Source organism: Xenopus laevis, chromosome 1S (assembly GCF_017654675.1).
Source record: "Xenopus laevis strain J_2021 chromosome 1S, Xenopus_laevis_v10.1, whole genome shotgun sequence".
Classification (NCBI taxonomy): domain Eukaryota; kingdom Metazoa; phylum Chordata; class Amphibia; order Anura; family Pipidae; genus Xenopus; species Xenopus laevis.
Window position 1 is genome coordinate 34580533 of NC_054372.1, and position 20330 is coordinate 34600862.

The 20330-nt window shown below is 37.7% G+C and overlaps 1 protein-coding gene across 9 annotated transcripts in view; it reads right to left on the reverse strand.

Moving 5' to 3' along the window:
• The window catches only part of LOC108706622 (teneurin-3), a 507440-nt gene that overhangs the window by 33873 nt on the left and 453237 nt on the right, over positions 1-20330 (reverse strand). For 7 of the 9 annotated variants that reach the window (XM_041579516.1, XM_041579515.1, XM_041579514.1 and 4 more), the window contains 3 exons: positions 18161-18181; positions 2613-2845; positions 529-683 (listed from right to left, as the gene is read on the reverse strand). In XM_041579516.1, coding sequence (XP_041435450.1) covers positions 529-683; positions 2613-2845; positions 18161-18181 — 409 coding nt within the window. The remainder of the gene's footprint in view (positions 1-528; positions 684-2612; positions 2846-18160; positions 18182-20330) is intronic. The other 2 variants (XM_041579517.1, XM_041579513.1) reach the window with 1 other exon arrangement.

Here is a 20330-nt window from a genome sequence, read left to right on the forward strand (position 1 = left end):
AAATTAATTTTACGCAGCAGACTCCTCCACCCACCCTTTTTCACATTTTTTCCCTTGTACAACCAAATCTTATTAAAGACTTGAGCTTGGAAGGTTTGTTGTAGAAACGAGAAATTTCCATTTCCCAGCTACTAAAATAAGGTGAATCCATTCTGCTGCCTGCACCACACCTGTGTGCATTTGGTAAACAATAGGCAAATGCCAGCCACAATTATGAACATCGAGGCTTGTGCCTTGTCAAGCATCATTCTCAAAATATACAACATTGCATTTCACCCTGAAGCTACTTCTACAATATGGTTTGGTTTTTATTAAGAAAATGTGGGAAAACATTTGGAAAATGTGCTTTAACAAAAAACAGGATCTGCACTTTATCCTTTGTCTTTTGTATGGGATTTCTGGAAGAAATTTAAAAAATCTTTTTTTGAAATTCCTTTTCATCATTTCACAGAGACAGGACATTTGTAGCATGTTGACTTGAATACTTGAATAGATGATATATTCTGATCGTACTCTGGACTTACATACCTCACTGATATGCATGCTGGTATCACAGGTTAATGGCCGTGCTGAAGTCAGGTCATTTGATCCAAGCAGGGTGGATATTATTCCATTTTGGTCAACTTTTCTAATGACTTTCCCATCAACAAAATAGATTATTCCATTCTTATCCACGGAAATTCCTTTACAGAACAAAAAAGATTAAAGTTAACAGAGAACTTGCACAAATTGTTTTTAGCAGCAGCCTTCCATGAATATTTTGCTTATAGATTAGAACTGAACAGGAATTAGAAACTATTGAGAGCAATACAGTTTCAAATCCCTGCTAAAAATAGTTCAGATTCCACTGAATCTCAGTCCTGGATTAAGTGCATTCCTACAACTGCATAGTCATCACATACTTTAGAGAAGGGGTCACCAACCTCTTTTACTCGTGAGCAATATTCAGATGTAAAAGAGTTGGGGTGCAACATTAGCATGACAATAACCCTGGTTAGTGGCAACCATGGGCTGTGATTGGTCATTTGGTGGATCTATGTGGACTGTCAGTCTACAGGAGGCTCTATTTGGCAGTACACATGTTTTTTATTCAAGCAAACCTTGCCTCCAAGCCAGGATTCAAAAATAAGCACCTGCTTTGAGGCCACTGAGAGCAACATCCATTACCTGTCCTAGCAATAAGAGACTGACCTAACTGGGTGGTACCCCCAAAACAATAGGGCAGTATAAATGAGAAGATGAAGTTATTGTCTCCAGTCTTCCATAAGACAACATACTGTATATATCTTTTATCATCATCATATTATTATATCAAATTTCTGAACATGTGGCATACTGGTCCAGTACAAGGATAAAGTTAAAGAACACCTATTACGTCTTACTTTGTATTAAGATAAGAACTATATACACAATATATTTTGGACGTGAAAGCAAGATGTATTCATCTAACAGTAAAAGGAAGAAGAAATTAACACAAAGATTTATTTCCTCCTTGTTTTAACCCCTTTCAAAGTAATGCTGGGGGGGGGGGCTTTTGTCTCCTGCCGTGAGTTAACACACATAACAGTTCTCTACCATATGACTGTGCCAAACACAATAATAGCCTTAAACTTTAATTTCCACATCATTTTGAACATGGACATAACATCAAACTAGATGGCTCTTCTGATTTTCAGTAGAACAGTCATGTAAACCCCATGTTCAAATCCTTTGCTCGGTAGAAATGGCTGTTATGTTGCAAATCATCAAAACCTCTCCTGGAGGTCAATTATTTGAGTCACACGCTGACATAAAGCAATGAAACATCAATGGCACAATGCCAGCCATGTATAATGAGCAGCACTAAGGCGAGGCTTTGTTATTCTAGAATTTAGCTTTTTAAATAATAATCTTTGTGATTATTGAGAATCATTAGGACAGCTTTAAAACATCTAAAAATCTACATTTCAATTAATGCAAAAATAAAGTGGCAGCACAGGCGTGTCACTAGTACTAGGAAAATCATCATCCTTTTCCCTTATAATGGAAATAAGGTGATACAACATGACAGGAAGTGGGTTATTTAATAAACTCTGAATTTATTTTATATTTTAGAAAACCACAACCAAACTCCTGATTAGACCTTATTAATAAAAAAAAACCTTAAATTAATCAGATTGGGAAAAACCCGATAAAATCAAAAACAAACCTTCCGATTTTTTTCTGACTTTTTCCTTGAATCTCTCTATTTTTTGGGATTTTTACCCGACAACCCAGAATTTTTCGGATTTTCGGGCTAAACTCATCGCAAACTATGATATCTTCAAAATTAGATTGTTGGCTCTCCCTCAGGACCCAGACAGGTCTGAGATAGCAGATTTTCAGATTTTGGCTTTTTGGGATATAATAAATCTCAAAAAAAAAATTATTTATTTTTTTCCACAAAAAAAAACTCCAGTTTTTGCCCCAAAAAGTTAAACAACATAAATTCAAGGCTTAGTAAATAATGCCCTAAATGTACAAAAGAACAGGAAAGAATTGGGTGGTAGGTTTGCTAGCAATGAGTCACTCATGAATGCTTACATGTCAGAAAACACAATGACAATGACTCTCTACTGCCTTCATGGACTCACCTTTAGGAGCTGTAAGTGTGGCCTCTACTGCCTTGCCTCCTTCCCCACATCTTGCCTCGTCAAATGGGGTGCACTGCTCCCCTGTTCCTGCGATAACCTCAGCATTTTTGATCAATTCTTTCATACCCAAAAGGGATTTAGGACGGTATATCTTGCGAGTGTTGGCATCAGAAACAAAAAGATCTCCAGTGACAGGGTCTGTAGCTAAATAATAGCGATGAGCCAAGTTGCTGCTGTAGAGATAAACAATATATAAATATTAATTACTACCTATGTATTCATTTATACAATGTCTGAGAATATTGCATGGCAATATATGGTGTTAGGACTAGAATGCATCGACTTATGTAAAGTAAACAAAATCAGATAGCTGTTGCCTCGCTAAAGTAGACAAGTTAAAAAAGGAACAAAATAATATTTACAGCTTTCCATTAAAATTGACACCATCAAGCTATTTCCTCTGTATTAATACAGGTATAGGATCCCTTATCCGGAAACCCGATATCCAGAAAGCTCCGAATTACGGAATAGCTGCCTCCCATAGACTCCATTTTATCCAAATAATCCAAATTTCTAAAAATGATTTCCTTTTTCTCTGTAATAATAAAACAGTAGCTTGTACTTGATCCCAACTAAGTTATAATTAATCCTTATTGAAGGAAAAACCAGCCTATTGGGTTTATTTAATGTTTAAATTCATTTCTAGTGGACTTAAGGCATGAAGACCCAAATTACGGAAAGATCCTTTATCCGGAAAACCCCAGGTCCCGAGCATTCTGGATAATTTGTCCCATACCTGTATAGGCAACAACCCAAGTATAGTCACAGCTTATGATTTGGTGAAGAAGAAACATATAGAGACTATGGCTTCTTCCATGCTTTCTTTTGTAAAACCCAGCACAACAGAGTCCAAATGTACCTCAATATAAATCTCCTCCTGTTCGCTTCTCCTTACAACAACTAACAATCACAAAAAGAACAGAACTTGCTGTCTCCACCATAGGACTTAAAATACAATTATTTGCAAAGAAACTAAAGGCACCACACATAGAGCTTTGGAATAGTGTATAGCGGACACAGCTTATATGAAATTCCTGTTTTACTGAACTTAAAAGTTCTGTGCACTGATCCAGCAGTTCATGGGTTGTGCACAGATAAACAATATCACTATATAGAGATGAATTATTTTACATGATGAATGCAGGTTGCCAAATGATGGCTGGCAAGTGTACAAGTTGCCCTTCTCGACAAAAGAAAAGTCATTGGAGAAAAATGCTGAGGAAAAAAGCTGAATAATCCTTGGCAAAGGACTGCCAAACTGTACCTGCTCAAAGCAATCATTCTTATACTGTACATTAATATGTAATGTAATGCAGCTTTACATAAAATGCAAAAGTAATGGGAACTGTATTTCAAAAACATCCAGTTAATAAAATGATTCTTTTGTTCTTGTTTGCTAAAAACTGCAAAATAAAGCTAAAAAAACCCCCAGAGCAGCTGCTGAATTGGTCAAATCTATATATCTTAAAACCTCACTTGGTAGTTCTTGATTTTCCTACTAAAATCCATAAATTCATACATATTTTCTTGTTAAAAATAATGCTTCTGGGCAGGTCACATAAAGACACTGGCTGAAACACGCCCATTCCTATTACGGAAATCATGGCGCACTGGAGCAATTGTCGCCCAGAAACTGAGATAGTTACATACATAGTTACATAGTTAAATTGGGTTGAAAAAAGACAAAGTCCATCAAGTTCAACCCGTCCAAATGAAAACCCATCATCCATACACACACCCCTCCCTACTTTTAATTAAAATTCTATATACCCATACCTATACTAACTATAGAGTTTAGTATCACAATAGCCTTGGATATTATGTCTGTCCAAAAAATCATCCAAGCCATTCTTAAAGGCATTAACTGAATCAGCCATCACAACATCACCCGGCAGTGCATTCCACAACCTCACTGTCCTGACTGTGAAGAACCCTCTACGTTGCTTCAAATGAAAGTTCTTTTCTTCTAGTCTAAAGGGGTGGCCTCTGGTACGGTGATCCACTTTATGGGTAAAAAGGTCCCCTGCCATTTGTCTATAATGTCCTCTAATGTACTTGTAAAGTGTAATCATGTCCCCTCGCAAGCGCCTTTTTTCCAGAGAAAACAACCCCAACCTTGACAGTCTACCCTCATAATTTAAGTCTTCCGTCCCTCTAACCAATTTAGTTGCACGTCTCTGCACTCTCTCCAGCTCATTTATATCCCTCTTAAGGACTGGAGTCCAAAACTGAACTGCATACTCCAGATGAGGCCTCACCAAGGACCTATAAAGAGGCATAATTATGTTTTCATCCCTTGAGTTAATGCCCTTTTTTATGCAAGACAGAACTTTATTTGCTTTAGTAGCCACAGAATGACAGTGCCCAGAATTAGACAACGTGTTATCTACAAAGACCCCTAGATCCTTTTCATTTAAGGAAACTCCCAACACACTGCCATTTAGTGTATAACTTGCATTTATATTATTTTTGCCAAAGTGCATAACCTTGCATTTATCAACGTTGAACCTCATTTTCCAGTTTGCTGCCCAGTTTTCCAGTTTAGACAGATCACTTTGCAAAGTGGCAGCATCCTGCATGGAACCTATAGTTCTGCACAATTTAGTATCATCTGCAAAAATAGAAACAGTACTTTCAATGCCCACCTCCAGGTCATTAATAAACAAGTTGAAAAGCAAGGGACCTAGTACAGAGCCCTGCGGTACTCCACTAACAACACTGGTCCAATTAGAAAATGTTCCATTTACCACCACTCTTTGTAGTCTATCTTTTAGCCAGTTCTCTATCCAGGTACAAATACTATGTTCCAGGCCAACATTCCTTAATTTAACCAGTAACCTTTTGTGTGGCACTGTATCAAATGCTTTAGCAAAGTCTAAGTAAATCACATCCACTGCCATCCCAGAATCGAGGTCTCTACTTACATTCTCGTAAAAAGAAATTAAGTTAGTCTGGCAAGATCTATTACGCATAAAACCATGCTGGCACAAACTCATAGTATTATGATTTGCTATGAAGTCCAGTATCTTATCCTTTATTAACCCTTCGAAAAGCTTTCCTAATACTGACGTCAGACTAACTGGCCTATAGTTTTGAGGCTGAGAACATGTTCAAGTCTCTTTTGAATTTCTTCATGTGTGAACCATGCATCATTAGTTGTATTACTAGAATTGGGAGTGTTAAGAAGGAAACCTTCACTTACTGGTTCTTAGATACTTAGATTTTGGAGTCAAATAATTTAAAGCCACAAGATTCCTACTAAATTACTATGCACTGATCAAAGCACTCAATATGGGACTGCTTTAAGGATTTATTATAGTTACTCCTTGCTGCTGAAAATTGTTCAAGTTTGTAGGAATTTTTTATTTTGTCTAATGAGAAGATCTTGGTTCAATTGTGCCACCCAAGTAGAAAGCGTAATCAGGTTGATACTCAAGCCAACCACTGCAGCACAGATTAGGTGCTCGAAAAGCCACAATAAATGGCCCAGTGTTGATGGAAATACTTTGGAATTTGGATGAAGTCAACAGACTTCTTGCAAAAGGTAGAAAAGTCACAATTATCAGTACTATATAACTGTGATAACCGTCTTATAGAAGCCAACGGATGATTATGGATGATGTTTTATAACACCTTGGGTATAGCATCCCATATATAGTGAATAAAGTACCCCCTCTTGTAAATTATAAGGATATTATAAGTTACCGAGGAGTTTCATGACCATATAAAAACACGAGGCCGAAACACAGGTCATGGAACTTCAAGGTAACTTCTAATATCCTCATATTTTGCAACAGGGGGTACTTTATTTATTATAATACACAAGTTTCAGTGAGTCATGTGACAGAAATGACATCCATACTCACCGTTTATAACTGATGACATCAGAACTCACCGTTTATAAGGATATAATTTACAAGATATTCATGACTTTTGTGTATTATATACTGATAAATAAGACTCCTTAAATAAAACAACCCAAATGTATGACAACATAAAAAGTAAAACTTTTTGCAACAATACATTATACAGTTTCCCCCTTTGATTTCCATTAATACTTATTTATATGATTGCTACAGATATATGGGACTATATACATATACCATTTCACACTAACACAGCTTTTACTGCACTAATTGTAAGGTGGAAATTACACAGTACTTCTTAATTAACACTAGCTTCTACCTGTGAGTTTTTACATGATGCTAGCCTTTACTTACTTATTAGCAAGTAATAACAAAATGACAAACTGCCTATATCTCTGTTGATTATAGGCAAGTTTTATGAAGTCAGATTTTTTCATGTTATGGCTCACTAAACCCGCAACATGTGCCCTCTGAGTGCTGAACTCCTTGGCACAGGCTCTGCAAGGAAACAATAAAATATACAGGCAGCTTCAAATTACCCATTTAGTAAACAGCAGTGCCACTAATGTGCTAGAACACATATTCAAATTGTGTAATTTTTTGCATGTTTAGTTAGCACTGTTCCGTTTTCTATTGAATTCCAGTTAAGAGATATGCAATCAGGCATCACCTTTGTTAGGTGGATTCAGATGAATAGGATTGATCTTTTAGGATGTTTTTTAGCTTTAAGCAAAGGTGAAGTATGGCAGAGTATGCCATTCAAGCACCACCTCAATACAGCTCAGACATTTGTGTCAGTTCAGTTTGCCGATATCCAGGGCAAGAGACTTCAAGCTGCTCCCTTGGGGTTCCATCTCTGCATGGAGGATATCTGAACCACTCCACTAGATCAGTAGGTGGTGGTGTGTATCTGACATTTGCTTAATGGGGGGGAGGAAGGTGAAAAGAAATAAGAATAATTAAATTCTTCACTTCTTGAGCTGATAGGGATGTTAAGCGAAAGGAAGGAAGAAATAGAAACTAAAATGGGTTGTGTGCCAGCAGAACATTACTTTCACAGCATGCAGGCTGCTCTTGTTACACTAAAAATCGAATGGCTCTTTCGCATACAATGTGCTTACATTTTAATTATATAATTTTTAACCCTTGAGCTCCCCCCCAAAAAAGCATATTATCCAAAACTACAGACAATCTCCAAAGCCTTTAGAAAGTGAAAAGGTTACTGACTTTTCCCCCTATAATTTGCAATTACTTTTTGGTCAGTGTACCTTATGGGTTATGGGTTAAGGCAGTGGTCGCCAACCAGTGGCTCAGAAGCAACAGGTTGCTCACCAATCCCTTGGATGCTGCTTCCAGTGGCCTCAAAACAGGTGCTTATTTTTGAATTCCTTCCTTGGAGGCAAGTTTTAGTTGCAAAAAATGAGGTGTACTGCCAAATAGAGTCTCTTGTAGGCTGCTAGTCCACACAGAGGCTACCAAATAGCCAATCACAGCCCTTACTTTGCACCACCCAGGAACATGTTTCATGCTTGCGTTGCTCCTCAACTCGTTTTACATCTGAATGTTGCCAACGGGTAATAAAAGGTTGGGGACCCCTGGGTTAAAGTAAATCTAGAAAATCCTGCTGGAAGGGCATCAATGTTTTTCATTTAAACACTGTTCGTAAGCAATGCAGCCAAGAAACTGATATTTTGTAGAAGCGCTCTGATATATTAACTGGTCTAGTAACCTTGGTACGAGAGAACACTAGGCAAGATCTTAGTCAGTTTAATTTTATTAGCAATATAGTTGTCAGCATCAACCAAAGAGTGGAAGCACAGAGACTGACAGTTACATTTTGGTATTTATATTGTTTATGAACCAGGAACAAGAAGTCCAAATGTAATACAAGTACAGGTATAGGATCCCTTATCTGGAAACCCGATATTCAGAAAGCTCCGAATTACGGAATGGCTGTCTCCCATAGACTCAAGTTTTTTCAAATAATCCAAATTTTTAAAAATGATTTCCTTTTTCTCTGTAATAATAAAACAGTAGCTTGTACTTGATCCCAACTAAGATATAATTAATCCTTATTGGAAGCAAAACCAGCCTATTGGGTTTATTTAATGTTTAAATGAATTTCTAGTAGACTTAAGGCATGAAGACCCAAATTACAGAAAGATCCATTATCCGAAAAACCCCAGGTCCCGAGCATTATGGATAAAAGGTCCCATACCTGTAGTCCATAACAGTCTAAGGAAAATAACCATTCACAGGGAGTAAACTTCATCTGGTTATCACAAAATATTCAAATTCTGCAAATAGTAATGAGGGTAAGAGAGAGAAGCAGAATGTCTCTACCCCCATTATATAGTTGTATAATGGTATAACTGTGGAAGCAGAGTGGTAATGTTTGTGGATCATTAGAATTTTAGTGTGCGGGTTATTAGAATTCCATTCATCAGCTGGCTGTCTGACTGAGGATTATAGAAAATAAATAGGAGCCACAGCTGGGCAGCCATAGACTCAACAATTGAAGTTAACATAACCCCATCCAGTCCTTACACAACAGATGCTTCAGCCACCAAAAAAAACTTTTTGTTTCTCCTTTGTTAAGGATTCTTTAGCACAGTCAGGAAAGCAAAACAGCAAAAATATACAAAATTCAAATAGATATATTTAGTATTCAAACAAAATACAGTTGTTCTACAAATGCAAGAACAATTAGTTCCATTTGTGATGAGTTTACAAATGTGGAGCAAAAATAAATCTGCATCTCCATGCAAGCTTTAAACATCTGCTCCCCCAGTACATGTGATTTAAGGAAATACATCTACAGTAAAACAGCGCATCCTTCATACAAGGAAGAATAGATATGCCATCAACAAGTACTAAGAAAAATCTTTACTGAAAAATTGTTGCAAAAAGTAAAGAAAATATGAATACAAACAACCCTTCTCATTATTGGCATTGGATAAAGCCATCATTGCTGACACAGGTACCACTGCATCATACAATGACATTCTTGTCTATTCTGTGTTAACTGCTTTGAAGGTATGTGAGTAGAATCACTTGACTCACCTGAACAATAGTGTTTATTTCCATTTTTTACCTAAACAATTGCAATTTTACCTAAACAATTGCTTTGAAAAAAATGGTGTGTTTTAACATATAAAATAATAGTTCAGCTATATTGTTGCAACACTCTTTGGTGGTGAAGTTGATTTTCTACCAAACTAGTTTAGACTTTAATGGGAATTTTGTTTATTTTTATAGTTTAATATGGGGTATACAGCCAATGGTATTAGTTGAATATTGCCATTTTTAGGTGGAGTTCTCTTAATACTACCAAAAGAAAGGGACTGTATCAATGCCTTGGAACAGTATGGAACTGAAAAATGGGCACACGTAATTTTTAGCTATTTATTGTCAGCATTGGCAGAATTAAATCTGTTTAATCACTAGAGGAGGTCTTCACTAAGTAACGTTTGCCCATACAACACTCTCTTTGAATCAGTAAATAGTGATGGGCGAATAAATTAGCATGGCAGAAATTTGCAGGGAATTTCCGCATTTTGCTGCCGGCAAATAAATTCGCAAATCTCCCGCTGGCGTCAATTTCCGATTTTCACGTTTTTTCGTGAAAATGGCAGAATTTCACTTTTTATTCGTGAAAAATTTTCGAATCTCACTATTTTTTGCTGAAAACTTTCGAATTTCACGATTTTCCCTGCAAATTTTTCAGGAAACGGGAGAAATTCGCCCATCGCTATCAGCGAAGGCAGAGCACAACTAGATTCCAGGAGAATCTCAGCAGTATTTGACATAATAATACATATCTAATGCTGTCATTATAAGCGGCTTGTCACGCAATCAGTTTTTCTTCTTCTGAGCTAGGGAACAAATGATTGCCTGCTCAACATCCACTAATAAGAAGCAAATCTACTTCAGCTACAGCCATTGAAACACTAGTTGGAACAACCTGATTAAGCCTAAAGCTGTTGTCCTGTAATGTTGTTCATTTTAATAGCATATGGTCATCTGAACAAATAAGCAGTGTTAGAACATCAGTAATACAATAGAGACCCCAGACTCAGACCTTTGCACAGCAGGTTGAGCATTCCATGCTCCTAATGGACAAAAAAAAACACTAATTATCTCTGATTGCTAATCGTGCTAGGACCCTGCATAAAGAGACAAAGGTGCTTTGATATTTCCTGGTATACAGGATACTTAAGTGCAACATTATTATAATCATTATAAAATTCTTTACACAGGCACTCAGTTCCCTGCTATGAGCCTGCATGTTGTAAATGGTTATTAAAATTGTTCATTAATAGGCAACAACAACATGGGGCTTTATTTAAAACAATTAGCAAAACAAGCATATTTTTACGGCAATAATTATTTCAACGCAACAGTCCACCTGGCCCCAAAACGCTTTATATGGTACTTCATAGATGAAAAAAGGAAAGCAATTAATTAAAATAATGGCAATGTATAACTCTCACCCTCATGTTACATTACACAGGGAAAAGATCATTTTCAACATCCTTTGGGCACAGCAAATACATAGACATACTTTGTTTATCTATATTTTCCTTGGTGTAATACGTCAATTTACATCTAATCCATAACCCACCACCCAATTTCATGCACACACACGCGGTGCAGCAAGTCAGCACGCTGGCTCAGCAAGGGAGGCCAGAGGGGGGCCCTGGGAAAGCAGCCCTGGTGGGCCCCGGGCCCCCCTGTCCAACCCTGCTTCTCATAAACCTCTCAGAGTCAATAAGAACCAATAAATTCACTTATCTCAAGTATAATCTTAGTTTCTGAAACCATGGCCATAGATGAGCTCATTCAATAGTGGGCACCTTAAAGGAGACATTTTGTGTCAAAAACAACAATGTGCCAGTGCATTATACTATTAAAGGAGACCCGTTACCCAAAAACATTATTCAAAATCCTATTTTACCACATTAGTCAAGCAAAAGGAACTTTAATTACACTATATAAATAATTTTAATCTTGTTTCCTTCAGTCTGGGAATTCTAATTATAGCAAGCAGGCAGAATCCATTTTGTGCACAATGTTATTAAGGCAAGCCTTGCATTATCTCAGAATCTTGTTTGTGCACCAGAATGGGGGACCTGATGTCCATCCCCATGCCCTGGCTACACAATTAAATGGAGGAATGTGTGGAGAGCAGTGACATATAGGAAGTGCTGAATGGAAAGTAAAAGTAATTGTCTGCCCCGCCTCTATGCCTAAGGCATAAAGGAGGGGCAGACAATATTTGATTGACAGCTGAGATTTTTAAATGAGCTTACAACAGCTATGAATGCTTTAATAAAAAAATAGAAATTGGATTTCATGATTAATTTGAAAAGGACTTTTATTATACAGATTTTTGTGTCTGGGTGACAGGTCCACTTTAAAGGAGCAGGAAAGGCTAAAATTAAGTAGGCTTTATTAGAAAGGTCTACAGTATATAAATACACCAGTAAACCCTCAAAGTAATGCTGCTCTGAGTCCTCTGTCGAAAGAAACACAACATTTCTTTCCTTTTATTGAGTACACATGAGCTTCTGTATCAGACTTCCTGTTTTCAGCATAAACCTCCAGGGCTAGGGCTTGAGCATGCTCAGTTTGCTCCTCTCTCCTTCTCCCCCTGTCTTTTCTCCCCTCCCTGCTGTAATCTACCCTGCTCTAGAAGCTCTCTCTGTTTGTTTAGGATAGCAGCTGCCATATTAGCATATCCAGTGCATCATGTGATGAACATTTTGATGAATACTTTTTTTTTTACCCGGGCAGCATCTTCTTAATAAACAGCAATGGTCAGAACTTCAAATAGTTTACCTTGAAAAGTTAATAACAATCTTGAAGTTTTATTTCTCTATAAATTAAATTTGCAATGCACAGTTGTGAATTATGTATTGATCGTGGGCTTACTGCCAAGAATTGATTGGCCAAGGTGTTTCTTTAATTCAGCCATCAGGCCGCTCATGCTACTAAGACGCTGCCATGTCCAGCACATATAGCCAGAAAGACTATAATAGATCACATTATATTATCTGCCATGCAAAGGGCACCTTGTAGTTGCTAGTGATTATAAGCTTGATGCTTCTATAACAACATTCAAATCCAATTACATAGATAAATAAGCACATAAAAAAGAGCTTGATTAGCAATCAATAAGAAGAATTTTCTCTACGTTTCTATAAGTCTCTTCTATGAGTGCCTGCCTTGCTAGAGACTTTCAGACAACCTGTCAATAGAAAGCTTTTGGAACCTGCCAGCAATTTTGATTTCTATCATAGAAAGATTTTACATGAAACACATTTCCAGCAGCATCAGTGATTACATTTCCAAATTTCAGAGCAACCCGACAAAGCTACACATCCGATGAATATGATATTAATACCCAGGAGATCCAATCCTCATTGTATATAGTTCAGCCTAAACTTCTAATATATCTAAACAACCAAATAAGCAACTATACATTATATGGGAAAAGCATCCGTTATTTGGAAAACCATTAAGCAGAAAGCTCTGAATTTACAGGAAGGCCATCTTCCATAGGCTCAAATGTAACAATAAAACACTACCTTGTACTTGATCCCAACTAAGATATAATTAATCCTTACTGGAGACAGAACAATCCTATTGGGTTTACAAAATAATTTTTGGAAGACTTGCGATATGGATATCCAAATTATGGAAAGATCCCTTATCTTGAAAACCTCAGGTCCAGAGCATTCTGGATAACAGGTCACATATCTGTGCTTATTAAAGGAGAACTAAACCCTAAAAATTAATATGGCTAAAAATGTCATATTTTATATACTGAACTTATTGCACCAGCCTAAAGTTTCAGCTTGTCAATAGCAGAAATGATCGAGGACTTCAAACTTGTCACAGGGGGTCACCATCTTGGAAAGTGTCTGCGACACTTACATGCTCAATGGGCTCTGAGCAGCTGTTGAGAAGCTAAGCTTAGGGGTCATCACTAATTATCCAGCAGAAAATGAGGTTGGTCTGTAATATAAGCTGATGCTACAGGGCTGATTATTAAATTCTGATGCTAATTGCACTGGTTTCTGTGCTGCCATGTAGTAATTATCTGTATTTAATCACTAATCAGCCTTATATGTGATATTTATATTCTATGTGTACTGTATATTGTGAGTGGGTCCCTAAGCTCAGTAAGTGACAGCAGCACAGAGCATGTGCAGTGAATCAGCAGAAAAGAAGATGGGGAGCTACTGGGGCATCTTTGGAGACACAGATCTTTACTGCTAAAGGGCTGTGGTTGCCTTGGTCTGGTACAGAAGCACAAAACATACTTCTTTAGTTAGGCTTTAGTTCTCCTTTAAAGATTCTGTTTAAAAATCTCACCTAAATGTTGGGAAAAAAACAATTTATGGCAGTGTAGCTCACGCAGTATAGAAGTGCTGTGTCGGGACCCAACACAAAAATACCACTTGCTCAAAACAGGTTAAATCTTTTTTTAACAGAAACTGCCTTTGCCCCATCAATCTGGCAGACATAACTTTTTATACATTGTCTGCATCTTATTCGCTGTTATGTCTTTGCATTCCTGTATTGATTTTGTTAGTAGATTTTATAGTTAAGAGTTGAATAGCTTGTCAGGGTCATATAACAATTAAATAACAATAGATAACTTGGCTGATAATTCAGGCTTCTTCGTTGTAACTGTCTGAGGATGATAAGAACAGCCTCTGCTTATTGCCATGCCTATATAACTCAAAATCAGTTTGAAGTTTTTAATGGAAAAGTTCTGACTTCAATAATAAGCGACTCGAAGTTCAATCATTCTGCAAGAACTGGAAAAAAAAAATTCAAATGAGATGAAATGATGCTTTCCTATGATTATAGTCATAACATACAATTTACTGGGGCAGCCTGTTGTTCTAGTGGGTTTGTTTGAGACGTACACATTTATTTAATTCCCACACTGATCATTAATCATTGTCATTGCAGCCCAAATCCACGCTCTGTTCATTATGTTTGATAAGAGAAAATAATCAAATATTGCTTTGAACAAAGGAAATATATGAATACTATAGCTAATGTAATATTTCAGTTGTCATTTGCAATGGGAAACCATGAATATGACTTACGCAGGTATTGCGTTTCAGCCTTTTAACTTTGCATTTACTGACAGATCGTGTATTGAAAAGAGCAACTTACATCATTTGAATTTTTCTGTATCTGCTGACATTTCTTTAACCAGTCTAATGCAGGCATAATAAACTATAATCATCCTGAGGGTTCATCAGCCAATCCTGGCAGTAACCTGACTTCTGCACAACCACAATGGGGGTTAAGGGGCCTGTTAGTGGGAAAAGTCCACAAGCCAAATGTACAACAATCCTGATTATTCCCATAAGAGCGGGAGGGATCCAACTAGGGTGAAAAAATTGAATAATGAATATAGAACAATCGCAACTGTATTGATTAGATTAAATGTATTGTCTGAAAGGGCAGGAAAGGTGGAAAAACAACATCTTCTCACAAAAGGATGAGATATTCATCTACATGTGGTTACTAAGGAAACCTTTCATACTTAAAGAGAATGTACACTTTTCTGATGGACTTATTACAATAGCTGTCAGTCATATAGAACCTACTTACACTTTTTGTAAGTGTACAGCATACTTATGTTCTTCCCCTAATGAATGTGATATTCCTTTCTGCATGTAAAGTTTATTTAAATTCTCACTCTTCAGATTTCTTTCTAATAGACTATTGAAGATCCTAACTGTCTAAGAGGCATCACTGATTTACAGTCAGAAGAAGGTTTTACTGGGTAGAAATGTTAAATGTGGTAGACCAATACCAGGGGGTCTGGGCCAAAAATGCAGAGTATATTTTGGAGTATCAGATGAAACACTCACTCATGGACCTGAACACAATTTCCCATCACCATTCCCAAAATCACCAGGGAGCTGCAAACAGCTTTATCTTACTCTGTGTACACGTAGATAAAAAAAGGCCAAGTTTGTCAGTGAAGTGAAGCCAATGGTGCTGGGTGTTTTGACCACTACAAATCTCTTAAGGTGGCCATACACGGAGAGATCCGCTCGTTTGGCAATGTCGCCAAACGAGCCAATCTCTCTTCGATATGCCCACCTTGAGGTGGGCAATATCGGTCTGATCTGATTGTGGGCCCTAGGGCCCAACGATCGGATCCTAACAAATGGGAACGGTCGGATTGCAGGACCGCATCAACAAACAGATGCAACGGGATTTATTGTCCCATCCGATCGAGATCTGGCTGACTTTCGGCCAGATCTCGATCGGGGAAGCCTGTCGGGGGCCCCATACACGGGCCAATAAGCTGCCGACTCGGTCTGTTGGCAGCTTTTATCGGCCCGTGTATGGCTACCTTTAGAAGGAATCATTGTAGCCATAGTGTTCTGCTCTCCAATTCTAATACAAGCAGTGGCGTAACTAGATGTTGCTGGGCCCCACAGCAAATTAATTTTAGGGCCCCCAACATATCCAGTGTTTGTCCTGTTTTACCAATGTTCAAATTGCTCATCAACGAGAGCCTCATGGGGCCCCCTGTACCTCCTGGGCCCCCCTGCAGCCGCAGGGTCTGCTTCCTCTGTAGTTACGCCCCTGAATACAAGGGAAATATACCTGTCAGGCATATAATACTAATTTCTATGTTCTATATCTATATCTGATAGTATTGTCTGCCAAATACACAGTATTCACTTAAATGGGAAGGACAGGAGGGGTCTTCGACTGCTTTAAATCGTGGATGTCCAATCTGCTAGACTAGAGCACTCAGCACTTTTGGTTGTTACTGGGAGTTGTAGCACAACAGCAATAAAGGTGTAGGATTGTCAGTTTGCGATTCTGCCCAGAATAGCATTTTGCTGTAATGCTAATAGATTTTAGTCTGAATACAGACTTTATACTTTATTTGCAGAGACTGTTCCCTGACCAATTCTCACCTCCCGTTCAGCAGAGTAAGGTGGCATATGCCAAACAATTAATGGGCTTTGATTTTTTTTTTACATTTTTACAGCTTTAAATTCCTACTTCAGGCAACTTGAGCGCTGGCACATAATCATCATGCAAGAGGTAAAATGAAACCCCTTCTTGGTTTTCATTGCTGAAACATTTCTTGGCAGGCAGTATACAAGAAATTAGCAGAAAAAAATCAGAGATTCCTATCAGCAATCTAGATGAATGAAAAAATACATAAAGCAAGCTGAATATTTTTGCATCAAAGCAGCAGAGGTAATTAAGTTGCAGGCATTTCTCATCTGATCCTTCTCCCATTAGAGCGAATGCACAAAGCATGCGTTTTCCAATCACTTAGAAAGCAACTGTTTATGTTTACACAAAAGAGGTTATTTACCGAGACCCCTGAACCCAAGTACAAGAGCACGAAAAGGCTCAAATGTGCACCACTTAATGCTCATTTAAAAATCAGTTCTGTAAGGTGTCACCCAATTTCTGTACTTAACCGACAACTGCTCCTTTTGAACTGTGAATAAATGCTGCTAATACTTCTCATTCCTGAACATATATGTATTTCCACTTCAAGGTAGGACACACCACCAACAATTATAAAATTTAACTTCTACTTATTATAAAACAAGGCTGTTGAATAAATGACAAAGCCTAAACCACAGGAAGATCCTACCCAGGAAGATGCTAACTAGTAGGCAGCAAAACAGTAACTGAACTATGACCACCCCCTCCTTTGAGAACATCCAGAGGGCCCCAAGGGGGTGCGGGCCCAGGCCTGGTAGTTCCACCCCTGCAGCAAATTAAACATTGGAAATCTTAATTTTGAAGACACAAATAAGAGTTGTTGCTGCTTCTTTTCTTAAAGCATATAAAATGCTGAAGCATCAAAATCTAATGATTTGAATTATAATGACTGTAGGTCGTCTTTATAGTAGGGTCTCAGAGGGTGAGGGTTATGGAAAGCCTTAGTGGAGAACTGCTACTTTACAGTGTTCCCTAATGTACATTATGTTTACAACAGTAGAATTATACAAATGACTGCAGTAAATATCAACAGAATCACACGGGGGCTACATTCATTAACAGAAACAAAAAAAGCTCAGCAACCAATAGATGTGTGTCTGTATAATATTCCAATACTGCCTTTCTTTAGAATTCTATAGTCTCAGTAACACCGATAAATTGCCTTTTTCTTATTAAGAAAAACTTTGTATGTTCATATGAAACACTGATGTGGATTAAACCCACTTTATGTTAGAAAATACAAGAAGGTCTAGGTTTAGAGCCTTCCATACAGGGCTAAGCATTAGCAAAGACACAGCACTATGCTTATTAAATCCTCAGCAATCCTGTGCCCTTACAAATCCTTACATTTCATACAGTGGCTGACCCTCTATTGATCCAACTACGTAGCTATAACACAGGTTAATAAATAGCATTGCTGAACATAATGTGTTCTTGATAGGACCGTGACAATGAATGTAATCTGTATGAAACTATTACCACTTCAATATAAAGGCAATCACCAAAATATTAGGACATGTGTATAACCGATTCTTGTCACAGGCAGATCACAGACAATGAGAAAAAAGATGGAAGAGCAGCGCTTCGGGGATTCATGCTTACCTATGCCTAAAATCTTTATTTCTTGAGGGAAGCAGGGAGAGAAAGTGAAGAGAAAGAAAAGTTAAATATTGTTAGAGTCAAAGTGTGAAAGAAAGCTCTGGAAATGGAAAACATTCTCACAAGCAGGCAATTTATTCTGCAAACAGGTATGCGGCAAGATTAGATAAGATTCGCCATGCAATCTTTGTAAAATACAAGCATTGTAAAGAAGTCATTTCAGTGGGACTACATTTTTTAAAAAAGTATTTATTCAATAAATCTAGAAGAGTGAAACAATCCACGGATTTCTCAAGAGGAATTCTAAATCCCAGTGTCTAACCGGGAACCCCCTGGCCTCTCCAGAGAACCTGGCAATGGAGGGAAAAAGCTTATAATATCAGTAATGGAAAAAGTTAGTGAGGGTGAGTCCTTTCTTGAAGTCTATTAGAGACTGGTGAGAACATATAACATATAATCTGCTGTTGCATAGGGGGGTCTCATAAACACAACAAGAAAATTGATGTTCTTCTTTAAAAAGAATCAGACCCTCAGTCTGGAACCCCATATTTCCCGTTCCACACCTTTAGAGGTTTTAGAGGTGAGGATGGAGTCACTATTAGTGCTGACAAATAGTGAAATTTTAATGGAATAAGTCTAAAGAAGTTAAACCTGTTCTCTGGATAAGATACTGTAATGATGTCTGCAGTTCAAATCATATTTTCCTTCCTCAGAGATTCTTCCAAATTGAAATGAGTCACAGTCACAATTACGTGTGCGAGCTGCCCCCATAGGAAAATGGTAAGACCTGTGACAGTTTCTGTCATGTTAAAAATGACAAAACACAACCTGAAGCAGTCTATGGAGGGGGAGACTGTGTGCTGTGTTTATAGACAACTTTGCTATTGCCTAGACATGGCCTTGCCCCTTTAAACAAGCAAACTTCAGGTTTTATAATTATAATATGGAGCTGGTTCAGCATTGCTGGAAGTTGCATTATAAGAGCACCGTTGCTGGCTCCCCCACTTACAGGGGTCTCCATTTCCTACAGTGCTAGGGTCCCCCCATCAAAAAACATAAGTATTACTCTCTGTACAATGCTTATTTTCATATTGAATTCCTTTTGATGCTTATTCTGCCTCTATGCTATACTTAATGATTCTCTACAATTTTTATCTAGGCAAAAAAAATGCAGCCAGGTAATTTGTGATGGCAATTTCCTTTGATAGGTGGCACATTTTCGGAGTACAAATGGATATTGTTATTTTGTGAGATTTTCCTGGCTGGCTGTTATAAAAAGATGATGGTGTTTGGAGAAAATTGCTTTTTTTGGGTTGCATGGATAGTACTGTTCTCTTTACAATAATGAATTGGCTTCTTCAAACAGTCGCTAACCAAGAAGTTGATTGGGAGTTAAATGAACGAATAAATGGTGCTGCTGAACAGCAGCTCAAGGTTCAAAACTTTAGTTGTTATCCTTTATTTATACTAATTGACTAATCAGGTAAGTAATATCAGGGCTTGAAACTCTAGCCAAAATGTAAATGCTGCTTTTCTCCAGGGGATATTGCTTGAGATAATAACCAAAGACAACTTCAGATGGAGAGCAACATTACGCTTTAACCATATATTAGGATATAGTAATCCCAGGGATGCAACAAAGTTGCATCATGGTATCAAGAGACTTGAAGTCAACAGAATTGTAGTAATTGTTCTTTTGCAGCGGTTTAAGGTGGACCAACACAGGCAGGTTCCCTTGCAAACTGCTCATTTAGCACAAAGGTCAGACAAATTAATGCAGGAAATGAAAGGGATTTGCAACTAATCAGTTCCTGAGTATAATGGATAACAACACAAATCCTAACAAGCCATTCTTTCAGTAGAGACCAGCTGCGATCCCCTGGGATCATGTGACAGTTGAAATACATCTCCCATGTGGCTTTTTTTTCCTCAACTCAATGTAAGGCCAGATTAAGTTTATTGCAAATGACAGCTAGGATCCCTTTAAGGTAATTTTTCCTGGTGTGTTAGCACTTTTTTTTAGGCTTTTAATGCAATTTACACATTTCTGCAATATATCTCTCCCTAGAGTAAAAGGTGTTCAACTGTAAAGACATGATACTTACTATGTTAAAATGATTTTCAACATCTAGCACCCACTCTGCACAAATAAGAGAACATGCTACTGCATTTT